The sequence below is a fragment of the Heteronotia binoei genome, chromosome 15 (genome assembly GCF_032191835.1).
Source record: "Heteronotia binoei isolate CCM8104 ecotype False Entrance Well chromosome 15, APGP_CSIRO_Hbin_v1, whole genome shotgun sequence".
NCBI lineage: Eukaryota > Metazoa > Chordata > Lepidosauria > Squamata > Gekkonidae > Heteronotia > Heteronotia binoei.
The window spans coordinates 48080808-48095628 of NC_083237.1; the positions used below are offsets into that span (position 1 = coordinate 48080808).

Consider the following 14821-nt stretch of genomic DNA (forward strand, 5'->3'; position numbering starts at 1 on the left):
GTGGTGCAGTGGCTAGAATATCTAGGATCTGAGAAACCTGAATCCCCCCTCTGCCATAAAAGCTTGCCAGGTGATCCTGAGCCAGTTGGTCTCTCTTGTTCTAACCTCCCTGACAAGGTTACTGTTGTGAGGCTAAAAATGGAGAAGAGAACCATCTAAGCCCACTCTGGGTCTCGGTTAGGGAGAAGAGCAAGGTATAAATATTATACTAAAAAAAAAAATTGTTTCTTCAGCTGCAGTAAGTTTTCCAGAATGTGTCTCTTGGGACAAGTCTCCTCTAGAAGAGACTGCAGTAGTGTAACTTCTAACCATGAGAACGGCAGTTCAGCAAGGAGCATGACCACCACCACCCGAAAACATGTCCTTGCTAAACTGTATTGCCTGTGAGAAGCCCTGACAACCAAAATGCTTTTCAAAAGGTTTGCAGAATGGAAGTTTGATCTTTAAAAGAGAGGCAATGCTAGCATATTTTTATGGGTCACCCCAAAGCAATGTTTTCCTCTGAATCCACCATAAGAAAGGCTACCTTGCCGTGATGATGATCCTTCCAGAGAGGCCTGCGAACGAGGAAACGCCCCATTCTGAAAAAAATGCTGGCCACTCTTTCTCAGCTAAAAGGCCATTTTTTTCCATTCTGGCTGACGGCTGCCAGAGCACAGATCGGGTGCTTGCTAATGCCAGAAGTGGAAATCAGCAGCGTTAACAACTTGCTGCTTCCAGCAGCCAGTCTTTCTTTTCCTTCTCAGAAGCCAAGGGGAAGAAATAGGTGGCCCCCATTTGGGAATGGAAGGGGGGGGGGAGTAGGAGTAACCCAGAGAAAGTGAGTCACACTTCAGTCTCCCAGTGAAAAATCAGGGAAACAAAGCACTTAACTGTATTCTTAAAGGCAAATCAAATTCGGCTCGACGGGGTACTTCAGGGGTCAAGAACGTGGCATTCATGGGTGCCACGGTACCTGTTGACACCTTTCCTGACACCGACCAAGTGCTTTTAGAAAGTAGGCAGGGCCAAGTGGCCTTTTTCTAGCAGGGTTGCCAATTGACTGTGCAGATTAAAAGCCATCCTGTTAAGCAGAGCTTCTGCCTGAAATGCTGAAGAGTTACAATTAGAGTTATACATAACCTCACTGCTTGACATTTTGTGGCTGGCTCTGCCTAATGTGGTGGCCATTTTGTGGTGGCACTCACCACCCTGTGTCAGAATTCCAAAGGTCCCCACAAGCTCAAAAGGGCTGGGGACCCCTGATATACTTCAAGGTTTCCCTCCAGCGGTCAAGAGGAGGATAAATTTTCAAGAACCTCCATATCCGACTGTATCAAGGAGAGAGGCAAGACATCAATACTGTCTTCCTCAGGTTGCGCAAGACCAGCTGCTCCAACCCACTCCCCTGGTTCTGTTATCTATTCTCCTTATGAAAGAGTTTGTTCCTTAAAGGGACTCCATGACAGGCAGAGCACAAACTGATCTCAGCAAGGCAGGAGCCAATGAGAACGGTGCCCTGAAGCAAGCAAGAGGACCTGGGCACTGGGAAAGAACTCTGATCTGACAGGGAGAGGCTAAATTGGCTAAGCTGGCTAGGGCCAGAAGCTGTGTAAGAGAAGGGAGGGTTAGGTTCGCAAGTGTGTGAATTAAAGACCTGGGGAAAGATGAGATTTTTGCTTAGGATTCCCTGTCTGGGTAACCTGAGCATAAAAAGCACTTCAGCAGACTTCGCCAGGCCTAGGATGTAACTAAGCAGCAACACAGTAAGATATTTTATAAACCTGGCAAAGATACTTTATAAATCCCTTTATTTTAGAAAGAATGTTTAACCTTAAGCCTGTATTGTTTGAAACTTTCCACAGGGTGCTGTCTAGCCCCCACACTTGATTTTCCTCTTCCCTCCACTGACCCTCTTCACAACTGAACCACCTCCCCTAACCATTATTCCAAGCCGTACAGTGCCTTGCGTAGCAGAAGGACTATGACTGTCAGTCCATCCATCCATCAAATAAATATTCTGGCCATGGACAAATTCTGCAAGACAGCTGAAATGTCCTTTGACGTTAAAGGACCTTGAGAGAAGAGATAAATATCCGAACCCAAGAAAACTAGATTCTACCCACCTCACCCAGCTTAAAAAGACAACATCGCAACACACCTCCTTTACCTTGTCCAAGATACCTAGAACTGACTCCCATGAGTCATGACCACCCTGTTCTGTGGATACCAACAGACACATACAAAACCATACCACCTCCCTGGCCCAATGAATGAATGGCACCTAAAGGTGGATAACAAAGGGGATGCTGGCTGCTTGAATGTGTGAGCTTGCATTTGAGAGCCACAAGGAGAGATCCCATAGGGTCTCACCAACTCTTTGTTTAGCTTCCACATAAAATAGATTTGAATCTAATTTCTCACACTCAATTGTAATGTTCAGACAGACTGCGTAACAAGCCCTTTTGGGACTGTCCCAATTCAAGACTGCAGTGGGAGGTCTCTTCCCAGGCTAGCCTGATCTCACCAGATCTCAGAAGCTAAGCAGGGTCGGCCGTGGTTAATATTTGGACGGGAGACCATTGTGGAAGTCCAGGGTTCAGGGTTCCTATGCAGAGGCAGGCAATGGCAAACCACCTCTGTTCGTCTCTTATCTTGAAAACCCTACAGGATTGCCTTGTCAGCTATGACTTGATAGCAATAATTACGATATTAATTTAAAACTTTCTGCATGTGAAAATCTAGTTCATGAACGAGTAGGATTTTAGTTTTACACAGGGCCTTTTTTATAGAAAAGGTCCAGTCGGAACTTATTTGCATATTAGGCCACACCCCCTGATGCCAAGCCAGATGGAACTATGCTCCTGTGCATTCCTGCTAAAAAAAAGCCCTGGTTTTACCAAGTGAGACGGAAGTTTCTTTCTTTTTTACAGAATGGAAAGAATTCAAGCATGCAGTCTCACAATACTGTGCCTAATTGGCATGCCTGAGTTTGTACTCTGCAGTTAGCCCCAAAAGAAAATGTATGCATAAATTATTGCAATTATTAAATGCATGAGTTTGCCTTACAGGAAACGGCTGTAAGTGCTTACCATGTGCCTGCGTAGTATTGTCTGGCTCTTCATGTACTTGAGGCAGAACTCGCACATGTAGAGACGACCCAGCCGTGCGTACTCCTCCGGGTAGGGAGAATGGTACCAGGTGTCCAGCTCGTAGCGGCCGAAGGCAATGGTCTTGATCATGTTGCTGCCCTCTGTGATCTGGCCCTGAAGTCGCAGTTTTTCCTGTGAATGCAAAGAGACAATGAAGGTTTGCTTCTTAGGTAGTCCTTGCTTTCCATTAAAAAAAAAATCTAATCTAAAAACAAAGCAATGAGAAAACTGAATCTGTGTCCTTGGGAGGGGGGATTTCAGGGGGGGGGAAATATCTGTGGATTTTCTTATCGCACATAGATATTCCTCCCGTCACAAAGAGAAGAAGCTACAGAACACATTTGACTACTGGCCCAATCCACACATATTTAAGAAGACTGAATCAGAGACTCAGAGTGGCTTGCAATCTCCTATATCTTCTTCTCCCACAACAGACACCTTGTGAGGTGGGTGGGGCTAAGAGGGCTCTCACAGCAGCTGCCCTTTCAAGGGCAACTCCTGTGATAGCTATGGCTAACCCAAGGCCATTCCACCGGCTGCAAGTGGAGGAGTGGGGAATCAAACCTGATTCTCCCAGATGAGTCCGCACACTTAACCACTACACCAAACTGGCTCTCCCATTAACCCAAATGGGAGCTAAAAAAAAAAAAAGGCTTTAAAGGCTAGAAGCTTGTTTTTTCAAGTAAATTGAAAATTGTCAAGAAGTCTGAATATGCCACATTAATATGAGTAAATTACATTGAAAGATTTTCTCTACTAGCCCTACAGTTGCAAAGCTACTCCTGCCTTCCTTCAAATCATGCCCCGGAGGAGAGGTGGGGGGAACAGTTACAATGGTATTATTCATTTAAATAAAAATAAAACTTCAGTGGTATTATCAACATGTACACGTTACTATGTCTTGCTTTTTAAAGGCGATAGGGGTAAAATGTGGCAAATTAAGATGCTGAGCTCAGCAGCTGGGCAAGAACTATATTTAAAGATATGTGAAACGCTCTGACACCCTAAGGGCCATCTCCTTATGCAGCTGTGATCATGAGCAGCAGTGGGGAGAGGAAATCTGGAAGCTCGATGGGCCTGCCAATGCTTTCCCTCCCCGTGTCTGGAGCTATGCAGGTGGACAGCATGCTTTTGAAAATGAACTCCAGTGCAAATTGAGGGGGGGGGGAGAATCAATCCACCCTCCACACAAAAACTTAATTTGCCAGAACTGAGTGGGGTCAGCCCCTTGGTCGGGTAGACATCAAGCCCCCTTTAAGAAAAGGGATTTTGGCGACTGCAGCCCACACTCAGGAGTCCTCCGAGGTGAACCGTGTTCGATCCTCTGCCACAGCATCCCCCTTTGAAGATCATTTAAACCCCTCTGTTTGCTTGATCGGTATTCTCCGGCAGAAGTGCCTCTGATCTCTCCTTGAAGCAGCAGCCTGAGGGCGCACCATGGAAAGCGAGCATCAAATGAGCTCTAAGCAGACAGGGAAACCGATTCATTCCTTTGCCCCAGGACTTTTGGCACTCTCTGAGCCAGGAGACGAGCGGCATCAGCTTGCACCTCAGGCGAACGCTTTGGATGCCTGACACCTCCTTACGTTGCTCAGATTGAAAGGCAGCGAGGCTTATTCCGAGTGAAAGCATCGCCACGGAGAAACTGACACATCTTCTCGCACACGGGCCTCTTTGCAGCAGGAGCCCTGAGGCCACAGAGGCAGAGAACAGCTTTCTTCGCCTCTGAACTGCAGCCAAGTACTGTTGGGGTCTAATGCAGCAGGGCTGGGGGGAATGTGCTCTCTTTGTACAGTTTGGCTTCTGAAGATTCTCTGGGTCAAGCTGCATGATGCGTGGCGATTCTTTCCAGCGGTTTTTTGTATTTATTGACTCTGTTTTTAAGTCCCAAGCAGCCGGGGTGGCGGCATCAGAGTGGATGAAGGACACGCAGAGGAAACCTGATTGTTTCCTTCCCACTCCTTTGCAGCCCCCCTCCAATTCAAAATTATGCCACTGAAGCAGATTTCTCACCTTCTATGGGAAAATCCAGAATCCTGTACCTTTTTCTGGTTGGGGGGTGGGGAGAAGATTTTTTTGTCCTAGCCAACACATTTTTCTGAGGTACAGTTTGCTCCAGGTTCATAAGAACATAAGAAAAGTCATGCTGGACCAGGTCAATGGCCCATCCAGTCCAACACTCTGTGTCACACAGTGGTCCAAAAAACCAGGCGTCATCAGGAGATCAATCAATGGACCCAGGACACTAAAAGTCCTCCCACTGTGCCCCCCCCCAAGCACCAAAAATACAGAGCATCACTGCCCCAGACAGAGAGTTCCAACAATACGCTGTGGCTAATAGCCACGGATGGATGTCTGCTCCATATGTTCCTTTGGGGCTACCTAATTAACAGTTTTCCCAAGAATTCTCACACCTGCATCTCAAGATCGGTACCACTGTTTAAAAGTTATGCTCCAGCCAGAAACTGGGGGAGGCAGGGGGTCCTTTGGCCAACCCCCTGCCCCCAGAGAGAAACTATCAAAGCCCTTGGCTACATGGGTGCTCGGATTTTCCACTGGTCAGTTTAAGAACTGGTTTTAATTTGCAAATCTTCAGCATGAAATTGAGGGGTCCCATTTTATTTATTTCTTTTTTAAAGGATTTAAGTATTTATTGAATACAAGCTATTACAAGCTATAATAAAAAGGCATATATATGTGTGTGTGTGCTACATTGAGGGGTCCCATTTTTAATTGCCCCTTGGTTGTTGACTGTGTATGTTTTCTGTGCAGTGTCTTACCGTACTTCTTTCCAAGCCTGGTCTCACTCGGGGCAGTTTCTGTGCTGCTTGAAATATTTTAAAAGCTCTAAGAGCAGCCAAACAAACAACTCCCCACAATAAGTGGCACATCATGGACTTTATGGTGTTATCAAATCATCCTGTGACTCTCTGGGGTGCCCAAAGGCAACTGGCTAAAAATGTCCCCCAACTTGTTCTTTGTTGGAACAACACTGATCAAAATCCCCCAGTTGTCCATTTAGCCACCCAGGAAGGGAAGCGAAACTGAATTGACCTGGTGATCAGGTGAAAAATCTGAGGAAGGGACAAAAGAGCCACCTGGACAGACCTAGGAAGAGATGGGAGTAAGGAGGACCAAAGAGCAGCAGCAGAGGGACCGCAGCATTCTGCCCTTCCATACAAGAATCCCAGCAACCGATCTGCTGCTGCTCCTTTTCACCATGCTCCACCTTCCTTATGCTTAGCTGTTCACTCCTCAATAAGCTTCACTTTCAGTTCATTCTGTTCTCAAAATGTTGTTACATCACTGTATCAATGAGTAATGAAAGAGGGGCTGGAGCTGCAGGTGAGCAGGCACACTCTGCCCCATTCCTTATCATACATAGGGTCTGTGTACTATCCATGCAGGACCTCTACCTTTCCTATGGCTCAGCCCCCTCCCCTCCAAGCTCCCTCTGGCTGGGGAATGTCCAAAGCTAAATAATCCTAGCATCAGTTGCCTGTTTTTCCACTCTCCTCTCTCTCTCTTTTTTGATATTTTTATGTGTATGTGCATATCTGTGTGCACTTGGAAGTCATGGCAATCTCTGGTGACTGGCCCCTACTGGGGCATGGAGGATATTCAGAGATGGCTGAATACATCCTTACCCCACCTCCAAACTGCTGGTACTCCAAGGAGGTCTCCCATCCAAGTACTTGGCAGAGTCAACCCTGCTTAGCTTCTGAGATCTGATGAGATTGGGCCTATCTGGGCTATCCAGGTCAGGGCTCTCCTCTATCTTAATGTTTAACTCTATGCAAAAACTTGGACAGCAGAGACCTTTAGTGGAAGGAACCCGCCCATGTGCACACAACGGCTCTTACCTGTTTTAAGCCGTATGGCGAGAATATAATAAAGAGCCTGACACTTCTTCCTTGCTCAAGTCTACTAACGCCTGCTGAAACATTTGTGAAAATCCCACTGCAATTATTCATACTCAACAGCAGCACACTTTCTTTCCCTCTGAGCTTAGAACATGAACTCAGGCGCGTGTCTGAACCCTGAACTCCACTTACCAAGTCCTCGGAGGCTCTGGCTTGCGCTCGGCGGAAAAGCTCAAGGTCGTATTCACTGGTCAAGTTCTCTAAGAGGGGTTCTCGGGTACTGCCGTAGGTCTGCCGGTGTTCCTGAAGCCACAATAAAAAGAAAAATCTTTTTAAAATAGTTTCCCCGGTCCTCAAGCAAGTGTATCTTCACTAGCTTTCCATACTCTGGCCTCGTTTGCTGGTGGAAAGAAGGCTAACGAATGATACTGAGAAAGGAGGCTGCTTTGGCAAAGAGGAGAGCCTCAGCCCGGGTCTAGGGACAAGAAGAGGAGCATGTTGCTCACCCAGAGAGGGGAAATCAGAACTTCAAAGGAAGAGGAACGCTTCACACAGATGGCAGAGCTGGGAAGACTGGGGGGATGTGAAGAAGCAAGGCTGGAATTCACAAACTGATTCAAAGGAGCAGGCCTTGAATTCAGCAAGAGCTCAAAGGAGCACAGCTCCTGAACCTTTCTGAGGGTTCCCCCTCCTCCTCTCCACCTACCGTGTCCACTGAATAGTAAGTGCAGCTGCATAGCAATCCCTGGATTAGGAGAGCGGGTGGGCAGCCAGCCAGCAGGAGCTTTGCCACACCCCCAGCAGCCCTCATTAACCACCCTTTCCCCACTTCTTATGGGATTTTGTGGGGCGGGTGGCTTGCTGTAAGGAAGGTCAGTATTATAATCTGTATAATGCAGATGGGGAAAGCTAATGTGACAGTCGAACTGAGAAACTGAACTGGGACATTTCTGTAGATGTGAAATGCCACGTGAGGCCATGAGACCAGGGGACACACCATCTCCTTACTTCTGACTCTCTAGGGAGAATAAAAGGAGGAAGTGTCTGTACTGTATATTTTGACTGTGGGGGGGGGGGGCACAGCCCAGCAGAGCCCCAGGTGTGAGAGACCTACTTGGGTTTGATGGATCTCTAGCCAGTCCAATCAGGCCTCGCTTGCCTGGGGCTCTCCTTTCTTGCGTCGGGTTGCTTTTGGCTGGGGGCGGGGGGTAGCATATGCTAATGAGTTACACTAATGAGCTCCACCACCTCTTTTTCTACAAAACAACCCCTGCAAAGGAGTCAGACTGACTTTTAACTGTAACACACACACACACTTTTCTTCTATGAACATTAGTTCTGAAACACTGCTACCCATCCCAAAGCCTCAAGACAGGGTGCCATTAGACATGTATAATGTTTAGCATTTTATCGAGTGTTCAAAACACTTGAGGGCTTTGTAGGGAATTACCTGGATCTTGAATTAAACTCAGTAACTGATTGTAACACACACACACACACCAACCAGTGCAGCGTTTGAAATTGAAGTGCATGTTCCATCTGGTGAATGATCATAACCATGCTGCATTTCCACCCCACCCCCCACTAACTGGAGTTTTCAAGGTGTCTAAGGGCAGACCCATGTAGAGTGCACTGTAGTAGTCTAGCTTCAAGGTAACCATAGTATGGCACCCTGTGGCCTGATCAGTTAAGTCATGGTGGTGGGGGGGGGGCATATTCTCAGATAAAAAGGTTAGTACAATGCCTTTTTTGCACTTGCATTAACTTACTTCTCCAGTAACAGCACACAGTCCAGTATAACACCAAGCTGTTCACTGAGACAACTATGCCAACTGCACCCTATAGAACAGTTAGAGCTCAGGCAGGCTTCTACACTTCTGTCGTTCTGAAGAATTTGAAGAACTAATGCTCAAAATGGCATTTTTTTAATTAGAATTAACAGGCCCAAAGGACACCTTTATAATGGAACGGTTCAGTGCAATGTTTATTGTAGATATCACTTTCTCTTAATGTACTAGCTTAATCCTGCAGTCCACTTTTGTGTACTGTTTACAGCAGGGGTCCCCATCCCCCGGGCTGCGGACCAGTTCATGGCCTGTTAGCAACTGGGCCATGAGTTGTATAATTATTTCATTATTTCTACTATTACATTGTGATATATACAATGCACAACTGTATCATCCTGAAACCATCCCCCCTCCCTGGTCTGTGGAAAAATTGTCTTCCATAAAACCGGTCCCTGTTGCCAAAATGGTTGGGGACCATTGATTTACAGCATATCTATCTACCTTAGATAGTTTGCATGGCTCCCTAAATCTGCAATCCTGCTCCAACCGCACAGGTCATTGGCCGTCTTATGCTATCTGACTGCACTACTTATATCCTCTAATCCACTTTGATTCTCAGTGACAAAGACTATAAAGTAAATATAGACAGTCTTACTGCAACAGTTTTACTATAACAACCCTGTAAGGAAGGTCAGTATTATAATCTGTATAATGCAGATGGGGGAAGCTAATGTGACAGTCGAACTGAGAAATTGAACTGGGACATTTCTGTAGAAGATGTGAAATGCCACGTGAGGCCATGAGACCAGGGGGCACACCATCTCCTTACTTCCAACTCTCCGGGGAGAATAAAAGGAGGAAGTGTCTGTACCATATATTTTTCCTTCTGCTCCTTTGTCAGCCCTGAGTTCCTCTTCTTCCTCATCTCTGCTACTTTCTCTTTGTATCTCAGCTGTCTCTCGGTTGGTGCCTATGCAGGGAACAAAAAGAAGACCAAAATGTGCATGTGGAAAAAAAAGAGGGAAAAAAGAGCTAGGCCAGTTCAGGCCTGCTGGGAACTGCAAACCCCGCCCCCACCCACCCCCGCTTCTGACCCAAAGCAGAGAAGCTACTGGTCAAGGGCAGCTTCCTATGCCACAGCCTTCTGGCTTTGAATAATATATGTGGCGTGAAGTGTTTTCTTCACTTCCATGGGTCTGGCAGGTTAGGGGCCTGAACACTGCACTGGTGATGTTAAAGACTTGTAAGAACCCTGCTAGATCAGACCAGTGGTCCACCTAGTCCAGCATCCTGTCTCACACGGTGGCCAACCAGTTCCTCTGGACAGCCAACAATTGAACATAGAGGCTGAGGCCTCCCCCTGATGTTGCCTCCTGGCTCTGGGATTCAGAGGTTGGCTGCCTCTGAATGCAGAGGTTCCCTTTATTTCCCATGGCTATTGGCCACTGATAGAACTATCCTCCATGAATCAATTGAGTCCCCTTTTAAAGCTGTTTACGGCTGTGGCTATCACTATATCCTCTGGCAGGGAATTCCACATTTTAGTCACTGCCTCACTGTGCTCGCCTTCCCGGACTTGACATGTTACTCTCTATCCAAAGCAGACAGTTCATCCAAAAGGAACCATTCTCCAAAAGTTTTGCTGACACGTCAGGTCATATATGGTTCTTTGGGGGGCATTTGTCACTTCAATGATTTGATGAGGCTTCATTTGGGCCTCTACAAGATCTTTATATGTTTTTGTAATAAACATGTGTACTTTTGTCTATAACTATTAACGTTTAATGTTTTACAAGTATTCCATCTTATACCTCCACGTCAATACCTACTGCTGCCAGTGAATGAGCATACATCTCGCCAACCCAGCCTAAGGATCCTACTATCACATGACTCAGGGGGCACAAGCAGAGTCTAGGGGTCCTGTAACAATTGGGCAGCTTTCTCAGTTATAACGGTTTAGAAGCAGACACAGCCATTAATTTATTCTGAGAATGAAATGGAGAGATGGGTGCATTTTTTGAGAACTCAACCCACTCAGAAATCTGTGCAGCTTGAAAAGCGGCCTTGTGTTTCCAACAGAATCTGTATACAAAACTGTTTTTGGTGGTTTCAAAGAAGACTAAAGATCTGAAACAGGTTGTCTAGTAGGGGTTTCAGCGTACCTGAATAAATGCGTTTTTACCTGGTGTCTGGTGGCATGCCGGTTATTGTCATCTTGCCGGTGGGACAACATCCTTTCCTCTACTTGCTTGTCACGGCTCTGCGCTCTCACCTGGAAAATCAGAAAGATTGCCATAAATGGCCACGTGAATTTTTATTCCGTTACTGAAGACACTATGCAGGATCAAGGGACACCTTGAAAGTGGGCGTCTTTGGAGTCTACAAAAAGAAATGGGAACCCTAGGTGGTTTACAACCTTCTTCCCCTTCTCCATTTGATCCTCACAAACACCCTGAGAAGTAGCTTAGGCAGAAAGTGACTGGCCCAAGGTTGCCCAGTAGACTGGCACGGCAGTGCAAATTTGAATCTGGGTCTTCCTAAACTGTCACTCTAACCACTGCACCACGCTGGTCCCCAATATGTATCTGAACATGGCACATTACATAATATGTAATAACATATAATACCACAGAGACCTCCCACCACTAGCCACTTTCCCCTGCAGCTCCTTGGACTGTCTTTCCTCTCCCCAGTCTACCTCTGGATTCCAGACTTGTGCTTGCCATGGCCTCAAAAGCAGAAGGCTAAGAGACAAAATTACCTTGCACTCATCAGCTGAAAGGTTATGATACAGCGGACATCCAGATATTGAGAAGTGTCTCTCATGTTTCCCTGTCAGGTGTCCTGTGGAAGAATCAGAAGAACAGGTCTGACAACAAGAGAAGGCACATTGGGGGGAGGGGAGAGAGAGGCAGGGATCTGGATAAGAGACAACTCCAATCTTCAAAGTGCAGATTAACAGGGAAGGTTCCACTGTACCTAGAGAATTGCAGCCAGGGGTGGGACACTTCATGTTGAAGTTGTAGCTTTCGTGGAAGCGACGGCGTTTTGGGCGATGAGACAGGTCACTCCCAGAATCCTTCATGGACATATCCTTGGCAATGCTCTCGTCGTGAGACATGTTGGGGCTGGAGATATCGATGTCAGACTCTGAGGACGGGGCGTTCCCGGTTGGTGTGCGGGGTGGGGACTCATCGTGGTCAGCAGCATTTTTAGTGTCTGCAGAGAGTCAAATTTTGGCAAAAGAGGGCACATGGTTCTAAGAAAGGATAGAAGATGGGTTGATGTGGTGGAAATAGCAGGGCTAAAAACCAGTATATAGTCACGGGAACAAACTGTTGCTCTCCCCTGACCAAAACTCTGAGTGTCTGAGGGGCAATGCCTAAAGGTAAAATGCTGTAATTGGCTGAATCCACATTCAGGATGTGCAAGAGAGATGCAGTTTCAGGATGGAACTCATGTATTCACTCCCATGAGGTCTCCATCCAGAAATCAACCGAAGCAAACCCAGCGCTGCCTAGAGTCAGCAAGGTTTGCTACGTTATAGGCTCGGGGCTCTCCAATCATTTACCATAGCTTGGAGACCTCTAAAGCGGAAGCAATGCTTAATCTGAAATCGCACCCACAATATGGAGCCACTTGGGAGAACAACGACCATGTTACCAAACGTTATAAAATACAAACACGAAGGAGGCTGTAAGTCTGAAGAAGTCACATATCATTTTGAAAGAGGAAATGTTAACTTTCAGGGCAATACGGAAGCTCATGTTATGACTGGGAACGCCTGCTTCAAAAGGAAGAAGCTGCAATTTCAGCATGCCTTCGCCAGGTTCAGCTGCTAATTTCGGGGATCCCAACATACTACTCTAAGGCAAAGCTTGGAAGAGCAGGCCTTCAAGAACTGCTCTAGTGACACACCACAGAGACAGGCCTTGGGTGCGAGAAACTCATGTTCAAATCCCAACTGTGCCAGTGGTCACAAGAAACCTGCCAAAAGACAGCATCTAACGCCCAAAGGGTAGGGATCATATAAGCAAGACCAAAATAGTGTAGCTTTGAGGAATGAACACAATACCCAGTATCTGAGATCATACCATTAACGTTTAATACCATGTGATAGGTTTAATTCCAATTTCAAGTAAATAACTGCTACGTCTCGGCTCAGCCAGTGGCTATCTTTCCAGGGCTCTATAAGACACCAGAAGGATACTGGACATGCCTTAAATCCACTTGGTACATTTCAATATATTTTTTTAAACGAAATAGTTTGCCTTTGCCACTCATTATGGGGATGTGGCTCCTATCAGCAAGGCCTATTTAGAGCATAATTAGTGGTTCCTGCATTTCCTTATCCTTGAAAAGCAGCAAACACAGACAGGGAGACACAGCTCTTGCACACTTCTGTGCTACTCTGAATTTTTAATGCCCAAATCTTCCAGAAAGTGACTGAGCTCAATAAACCACTCTGGAAAGAATACCCAGTTAAGAATGCCGTAAGAATAGAGTCAGTGCATCTTCAGATCTTGCCACTTATGAGCACCCCTGCTCATCCTCACTCAGCCTGTTTACAGACCTCTATCAGAAAAGTCAACCACTTGCTCCGTTTCAGATCCAGATGAGCGCGTCTGCCGGAGTGGATATTTTTTGGGTGTCACGGGTGCAGGCTGCTGCTGACTGCGGGTTACCCTCCTGGTAGAATAAACAGGTTCTTCTGCTCCAAATGATGGGGGATTACGAACTGGACTGGAATCTAGTGGGAGGAGAGAGAGAACAAGATTTCAGGAAACTGTACAAGCCCCTAAGGGACAGACAAACACCTCTCTGTCCCTGCAATATAGGCAGAGTTTGAGAGAGCAGATGAGGGTTAAAATAAATGCGCTTTTTATCTCAACACCACCATGAGCTCACCGGATGGTCTTAGACAAGCCACCTTCCATATGTAACATAACAGCACTCAAATGTCTTATGAGGCAGTTGTAACAATAAAGGGAAGCTCCACACTAACACTAAAGGGAAGCTCCACATTCAGAAGCTGGTAACCTCTGAATACCAATATTGAGAGGCAACGTCAGGGGAAGGCCTTGGCCTCTAGGCAGGGCAACTGGTTAGCCACTATGTGTGACACTGGACAAGAGATTCTGTTCTGTTCTGACCCAACAGGGCTCTTCTTATATATGGAAATGCTGGGGGTGCCACTACAGTACCCTTGTTTCTATTGTTATCTACTGTTAAGCACTGAGGGGCAGCAGCACAAACATTATCCCATTCCCAAAATCAGGCACTAAGGGATTCAACTCCAATCTCAAACTCCAGTCTCAAAAGTCTTAGGGTACCCTACTGCTAGCACCATTAACTTATAATACTTCCCCAGCTCTGCACCCCTTCCCATCTTGCACTATGACCTCCCATTGGCACTGCCAATCTTGAAAAAAAAAATGCTGCCCTTGTGATAATATCTATGTACATTCCACAGTGCCCTGAAAACCTGGATTGGGATCACAGCAAATCCTGGTAGACCATCTGGAAACTTGGTAGACCAGGAAAGAGAATCCTAGCGATGGCAATACATGCAAATTGATGTTCAAACTCAATGTGCAGATGGACTGAGAAGTTGCACAGCTTCAAGAGTACATCTTCTCAAAAAGACAGATGTGGCTAAACCCAGCATGTCTCCCATTAAGGCCCCTTCTGCACTGAGGGAGCAGAGCAGAGCTTATGCCCCTTCCAGAAGAGGCCCAGAGGAAAACTTTCCAGTGCAGCCATAAACCTCATTTCCCAAAAATCAGTTACAAAAGAGGCCCCCTAGAATGCTCTGGAGACCTACCCTGAGAGCTCTGGCTGAGCCTGGCCGAGGAGCGGGTCACCCGTGCTGACTGGCGCGTCATTCCATCACTTTCTGAACTGTCTGTGTGTTCCGGATCGGTAGAGAAATCAGAGTCTTCGGTTCCGTCAGAACTGCTACCCGCATTTCTCTGAAAGTCCAGAGTTCAGATGCATGTCAAGTGCGTTATCTGTTTATCTGAGGCTCCTCACAGAGGTC

The 14821-nt window shown here is 46.5% G+C and overlaps 1 protein-coding gene across 1 annotated transcript in view; it reads right to left on the reverse strand.

Annotated features, from left to right (window-relative positions):
* The window catches only part of KAT7 (lysine acetyltransferase 7), a 36584-nt gene that overhangs the window by 17731 nt on the left and 4032 nt on the right, over positions 1-14821 (reverse strand). The window contains exons 2-9 of the mRNA XM_060255781.1: positions 14606-14753; positions 13355-13531; positions 11761-12000; positions 11543-11625; positions 10964-11053; positions 9653-9751; positions 7187-7297; positions 3072-3263 (exon numbers count right to left, since the gene is read on the reverse strand). Of these exons, the coding sequence (XP_060111764.1) occupies positions 3072-3263; positions 7187-7297; positions 9653-9751; positions 10964-11053; positions 11543-11625; positions 11761-12000; positions 13355-13531; positions 14606-14753 (1140 nt within the window). The remainder of the gene's footprint in view (positions 1-3071; positions 3264-7186; positions 7298-9652; positions 9752-10963; positions 11054-11542; positions 11626-11760; positions 12001-13354; positions 13532-14605; positions 14754-14821) is intronic.